The 7,011-nt window shown below is 38.5% G+C and overlaps 1 protein-coding gene across 1 annotated transcript; it reads left to right on the top strand.

Moving 5' to 3' along the window:
- Positions 1–507: 507 nt before the first annotated feature.
- Positions 508–3,415, top strand: LOC129721709 (cytochrome P450 6a2-like). The gene is made up of 2 exons (XM_055674607.1): positions 508–1,636; positions 1,697–3,415. Exons 1-2 carry the CDS (start codon positions 571–573, stop codon positions 2,110–2,112), a joined length of 1,482 nt encoding a protein of 493 aa, XP_055530582.1. The 5' UTR covers positions 508–570; the 3' UTR covers positions 2,113–3,415.
- Positions 3,416–7,011: the final 3,596 nt, after the last annotated feature.

The raw sequence follows: 7,011 nt of genomic DNA, 5'->3' as shown, positions 1-7,011 counted from the left end.
GACAGTCACTTTTCAGACCACCGACCGACCGACTGTTCGACTCGCCTGCTATGATATGCGCAAATCGGCAGAACAAAATTGACAGTTTGCATTTTGGTTGACAACCGCAAAACCGGCCCTCCTCGGGTTGGGCCGCTCTGGCGTTAATCCGATGAGTTATGGTCGCTGAGCTGGGCTGATAGTTAATGATTTAAAGTTTCCGTGTTGCAGTGACGAGTTTTGGAACTTTGGTTTTAATTTTTTGCATTCATTGAAAAGTAATTGGAAATATCTCTTTTCGATAGGAAAAACGATCTGTAATCTAGTTAAAATATTTAAAATTAATTGCACAACCTAACGCGGTTACAGCATGTTTACAACGCTCAGAAGATAAAACTGATTACGGCATGATTCAGCGAAGAACGGTGAGAAAACAACAAACATGGCTGGCCTATATCAGGGCAGTAAAATGCGTTGTCATAAGCTGGCATTATCTTCTGTTATAAAAACTAGATCCGTGCAGTCTCCTCCTCTCAGTCAGTTTTCATCCGCAGTTCATCCGAACCGGAATTACTAGACCGAACGTTCATCATGGCACTTCAACTGTTGGTTTTACTTCTTATCACTGTTCTACTACTTGGCGTGTTGTTTGTCAGGCGAAAGTATGCCTACTGGGCCGAACGGAAAGTTCCGTACATCGAGCCGCGTTTCCCGTACGGAAATTTTGCGGACGTCGATCGAAAATCGCAAGCTGATATTTCCGTCGAGCAGTGCAACCAGATGCGATCTACGGAGTCACGCTTCTTCGGGTTGTTTTTCTTCCTTCAACCGCTGCTCGTCGTCACCGATCTCGATCTGATCAAGACGATCCTGATCAAGGATTTCAACTATCTGCCGGATCGAGGTGCGTACCATAATGCACGAGACGATCCCCTGAGTGCGCATCTGTTCGCCATAGAAGGAAACCGGTGGCGATCGTTGCGGACTCGTCTCACACCGACCTTTACCTCCGGTAAAATGAAAATGATGTTTCCGACCTTGCGGGCGGTAGCCGACAGTTTTGGCGAGTTTCTAGTTGGAGCAGTAGGTGCTGGGACCGAACTAGAGATTAAAGATACGATGGCGCGATTCACCACAGATGTCATCGGAAGTTGCGCTTTCGGGATAGAGTGCAACAGTTTTAAGAACCCTGACAGTGAGTTTCGCAAATTTGGCCAGCAGGTGTTTGATCGTCCGAGACACGGGACACTCGTGCGACTATTTTTGCGAATTTTCCCGGAAGTTGGACAAGCTTTAAGAGTGAAATCGTTGCGTGACGAAGCGAGCGGATTTTTCTTCAATATAGTTAAGGACACAGTTACCTATCGGGAGAAGAATGGGATCGAGAGGAAGGACTTTCTCAGTCTACTGGTTGAGCTGAGGAACACTGGTGAAATGCATCTGGCAATGGAAGAAATCGCGGCACAGTCATTTATTTTCTTCGGTGCTGGTTTCGAGACTTCCTCCTCCAATCAAACTTTCTGTTTGTATGAGTTGGCCCAAAACCAGGAGTATCAGGAAAGAGCGAGGAGCTGCGTGCTGGAAGCTGTGAAGAAGCATGGAGGATTGACGTACGAAGCCGTGTGTGATATGCAATATCTTGATCAATGCATCAACGGTATGAAACAAACTTCATTAGATATTAAAACCAATTAAATTCCCTTTTTTTCCTCAACAGAAACTCTTCGTCTCTACCCGCCACTTCCGTGGTTGGAGAGAAAAGCATTTGAAAACTACAAAATTCCGGATTCCAACGTGACAATTCCAAAAGGCATGAAGGTACTCATTCCAGTGTTCGCAATCCATCGAGACGAACGTTACTACCCGAATCCGAATCGGTTCGATCCAAATCGGTTCCACCCCGAGGAGGTCGGTAAGCGCCATCTCAGCTCATTTTTACCTTTCGGCGAGGGACCCAGGGTCTGCATCGGGTTGCGTTTCGGAATGCTGCAGTCGCGTGTGGGGCTGGCAACCATTCTCAGCAAGTTCAAACTAAGTCTCTGTCCGAGATCTACCGTCCCACTGCAGTATTCGAGCGCTTCGACTGTTTTGCAACCGAAGGGTGCGCTGTGGTTGAAGGTTGAACCGCTATGATGGGGTTATTCATCGACGAGGAATTTAGATGCATTTTAAAATTAATTTTGTTTATTTTGTTGCCTGCTGATGGATTGCCAACGAAACAATTGACACATCTGAGCGTTTATTCGAGCTAAGCAAGCGGACAAATGAATGTGTCGAAGTAGGCCACGTGATTTATCAACCGCGCGTTCACCCGGAAGCCGTGTGACGGGATGCAAGAAACTAATTGTTGATCGGCAAAACCGCATAAGATCTCGAGAATAGGCGTGCAAATGAAAGTGCTGGGACGTTGCTAGGATAGCTGTCAAGGGGGAGATAATTGAGTGTATCGAATAATTTATAGTTTTAGTTTTATTTCATATTTGCATATGCATTTTGTACATTGAAGGATAGATGACTAATTGAATTATTTAGTATTTTTAATATAAGCCGAATGTTATTTTAAAACCTGAATAAAATAGTTGAAAGATATGCTCGTAATACCTTCCAAGTAAAATTAATTTTTAAAATATAATTCTTGAAAAAACAACTGGAAACAATTTCTTATACAAATAATAGCAAGTATTTCAAATGTAAAATCATTAAAAGGAAAGCGTTGTCCAATACATTTAATACGTTCTTACGCATTTTAGAAGTACTTATATATGTTTGAAGACTGTGAAATGGAAAATTTAAATTTTTACAAGTATTGCAATTGATCTTGTTTGTTTTATCTATAAAATCATCTAGTGTTGTAATATTAGAAGGGTAATGAGCTAAAATGAAGCAATAAATGAAATGAAAACGATAAAGACATTACCCCAAAATAAGAAAATAAATAGAAGAGAAGGGACTAAAGCCTAAAATGAATGAGTAATAAATACGACATACATGTGAATAAAAATATAAAAAGACTAGAATGTGTTGAAAGAGATGGAAGAAGAACAAAACAGATAGGAAGACAGTAGTGCTTATTACGGGAGTCACTTCACGGTGAAATCAGAGTGAAGTGAACAAAATCCTATTACGGGACTCACGTAAGTGAAAAAAACGTCACAAAGTGACATCTGCCGCGGAATGTGGGTTATTAGGAGTGTCATATCAGAGAAGTGAGAACGGAAAAAGCGACGTTTCGCGTGGAATTATTTAACAACCATTTTGAACGGTGAAATGATTCGACGGAGATGCCATTAGTCTTAAAGTTGATTGATTTGTGATCTAATGGTATATATTGGATTTATTCTGCAGTAACGAAACCAATCAGAATTTGATCCGTGCCTTAAAACGGTCAAATTTTCATTTTTTGCCCGATGAAAAAAAGCAAACTAGTTCAGGAAAATTTCGATAAAGAAAAAAACATTTTTTTTATGCCGAATGTCTTAGAAATGCTGAACATGTCAAGATCTGGTGTTATCTAAAAAAAAGGAAAAAACGACCTTCTGGGACTTAGAGATTTGAGCTGGGAAAAAATCTCATTTCACTTGTCCTATTCTCAATTTCACTTCACTGTCAATCTCACTCCACGGAAGTGATTTTTGTCACCTCACTTGAGGTGGAATCGGGAATAGGTTTAAAAAAGAGAAGTGAGCGTGAGAGTGAAATATATTTCACCGTGAAGTGACTCCCGTAATAAGCACCAGTGAAAACACGAGAGTGGGATGAAAATGGGTTGAATACGAAACGAAGATGAGAAGGGACCAAAATTGAGATAAAACAAAAACTGAACCGCGCTAAAAATGAACAAACACAATAAAAATGAGTAAAATTGGATAAATGAGTTTAACGAAACTGTAAAAATAACGATAACGATTTCACCAAAAAAACAAATTAGAATGTACGTCGAAGGGACCAGCATGAAAAAAGCAAAACAAAAATAAAACTGAACACAACAAAAAATTGAGGCGAACAAGCGATTGTTTAGAAAATATGATAGAAGTGAAAAAAAAAGGTTTTAACCATCATGAGTTACAAGTAAAACAAAAATAATATAAAAGCAAAACAAAAATAATGTGAAACTTAAAAAAAAATATGTTTGGAACACAAATGAAATCAGGACTACAGGTAAATGAGACTAGAATATGACATACATTAGAAACGCAACAGAACGGAAGCTAAAAAGAAATTGCAATGAGGCGAAAACAAGCCTTTAACTGGATCGTTTACTATTCCTGCAATGTTACTTACCGTAATCTTAAATCTATGTATGTAAAATTGTATGGCCGAAGTACTGATCCATACTCAAAATTCGTTTAAATCAATTTTTATCGAACAAGTTTTATGCTCCAAAATATCGTTTTTCGTTTATTTTGGCGATGCTCGTTTTTTTATTTTAAGGCTTTTTAAACTAGTAGAAGTTACCTATTATTGATATCGTGTTTCAAATTTGAATTATAGAGGTCGCTGCATCAAGTTTCGACCGTTACAGCGTCTCTACACAACGTGTTTACTCACAATTTCCATTTGTTCAGTCGATCAGCCGTTCTCGATGTGTAAGTTCTTTGTTTGAGTTTTTCTATACTTTTTAACTGTGAGTTATATTCAAAAGTACTTAAATATGGATAAAAAGCTCGAATTTTGCGTGGGGTCGGACGCCAACAGCGTCAAAGTCGCTGAGCATCATATGTCTGATATCGCGAACGAGGCACGGTCGACAGAATCAGAGACCTTGCCATTTGAAATGTGCTATTTTGCCTATATAAGAGCCTGTTTCACCCGAAGCCGCTTATTATAATTCTAGACGGCAACAACAGCAGTCCTCCTTTAGCAGCAGCAGTGGATACAGCAGCAGTAGCAGTGCAGCGGACAACGGCCACAGCTGTGATATGGCAACGGATAGCGGAGCGCGTCTCAGCATCGAAAGCAAGACCAGGTGATGCAGGGCAGCGGATACCAATGGCAACGGAAGCGTCCACTACTGTGGCAACGGGGATAGCGCAGCGATTAACGTTGGTCTCAGCATCAATATAAACAGGGCCAGCTGATGCAGTGTGACATTTTAGTGAAATGCTGTCTCTGAGCGATCGCTGGCACACTAGCAAATGCATCCAATGAAAAGAACGTTCTAGAAAACTTTTCAGTGTTTATTTCTCCCAAGGAATACTTTATAAGCATTTATTTATAATTTATTTATTTTTAATTTATTTATATCAAGGACCAGACACCAACACTTATCACTCTTAGGGGCCATCCACATACCACGTGGACAGATTTTTAACGATTTTGACCCCCCCTACCCCTCTGTTAACAACTGGCCATATAAATTTTTAAAAAAATGTATGGACCGTGGACATTAGCCAACCCCCCCTCCCCAAAGCTGTCCACGTGGTATGTGGATGGCCCCTTACTAAATCTACAAGTTAACAAATTGAAATTCATCTGTACCGTCGGCCGGTTTCGAGTAAGAGTGATAAGTGTTGGTGTCTGGTCCTTGATAACGTTTGTCGTATATAGCTCTTACGATAGTGCGAAACAAGTTTGAAGGATTAAAAATGTTAAAAAAATAGTACAAGAAGACCACAGTAACTCGACAGTTTGATGAAAGTAAGTGTCAAATGAGTGAAATATAGGACAAAAGAATCCAAAATTGTGACGACAGGAAAGCTAAAATAATGGTGAAAAGAAACAAAAGAAGGCTAAATTAAAAAGAAGATATGATTTCAAAAGTTATTTCCAATTGCAATAAGATCAGCTATAGTTTAAAACGTGGACCTGAAAAAATGACACGCAAAAGACTGGTATCAGAAAAGAATAATGTATAGTGAGAGTAAGACTGAAGCAACAAAAATTAAATAATTCAGATAAATCAGATTTTTTTTTCAAAAACATGAAATAGAATAGAAAGACAAGTAACACTAAATTAGGTTACATATAATATTGAAATACTACAAGGTATACAGCCCTACGGTAGAATGAAATTGTGACATGGGACTAAACACTGTAAATTTGTTCTTAAAGTTATCGAAAACAGAAAACACTCTGTAACTCTGTACCCAATGAAGATAGGAATTTTGTTTCTTCAGCAAAGATTCATATTTTTGCATGTGCTAAAACTTTGCCGAATTAACCATTCCTCTATCTCTTAACACAAAAAAGATAGTATTTTGGATATATGAAAACCTACTGTAACATATGCTCGCCATACTCTAATATGGGTGGATTGGGACAATTGGAACCTAAAGGAGTTTATAGTACTTTAGCTTAACTTCAAGGAAAAGTATTGACATCATGGTTCCACTTGCCCCTTTTCAACCTATAAGTTCTAGAAGTTATCGAACAAATAAGCTAAAATATGATATAACTATGTGGGGAAAAGTCCTGGAGATATATGACCTTTAGCAAAAATGTGTTTTGGGTGCCCTAACAATTCCTCCGAACAATACTTTCGTGTTAAATGCAACTAACAAAAGCTAAATACAAAAAACTAACTTTAAAGTAAGTTTAATGTAATATACTTAACTTTGTACCGAAAAAAGATAGGATTTTCATTTGTTCAACAAAGTTTCATATTTCTTAATCTTCTACAACTTTGCTGAACAAACTATTCTTCTATCTCTTAACATAAAAAAGTATTTTTTTAATTTTTAGTATAGTAAAATTTTCATGCTTTTTGACAATTTGCGATTATACGGGTCATTCATACAAACAATTGTTCCGAATACTTTATTAGGCAAAGATGAAGGTGAAAGGCGCTATGGAATTAAGTTCCACTTTTTGCCTTATTGGACCACTGTGCACTGGTACTGTCGCTTTTACTGGCATGTTTTCTTTTAAGACATCAGTTTTTATTAGGTTCTGAAAGCGGGTTTAGAAATTGTTCAAGAATGGGGATTATTTCAAACTTTTCGGAAAACTTTTACCTTCGAGACATCATATTAGTCTATGCTCATGGAAGCAAAAAAAAATTGACCTATTGGGACGGAGAGACTCTGTCAATTT

Source organism: Wyeomyia smithii, chromosome 2, assembly GCF_029784165.1.
Source record: "Wyeomyia smithii strain HCP4-BCI-WySm-NY-G18 chromosome 2, ASM2978416v1, whole genome shotgun sequence".
Classification (NCBI taxonomy): domain Eukaryota; kingdom Metazoa; phylum Arthropoda; class Insecta; order Diptera; family Culicidae; genus Wyeomyia; species Wyeomyia smithii.
The sequence above is the reverse complement of the archived record's forward strand: the minus strand, read 5'-3'. Positions and strand labels throughout refer to the sequence as shown.

Coding starts and splice junctions, on each gene's coding strand:
- LOC129721709 (XM_055674607.1), top strand. CDS start 571: ATGGCACTTCAACTGTTGGTTTTACTTCTTATCACTGTTCTACTACTT. Junction 1,637..1,696: donor TCTTGATCAATGCATCAACG/GTATGAAACAAA, acceptor TTTCCTCAACAG/AAACTCTTCGTCTCTACCCG.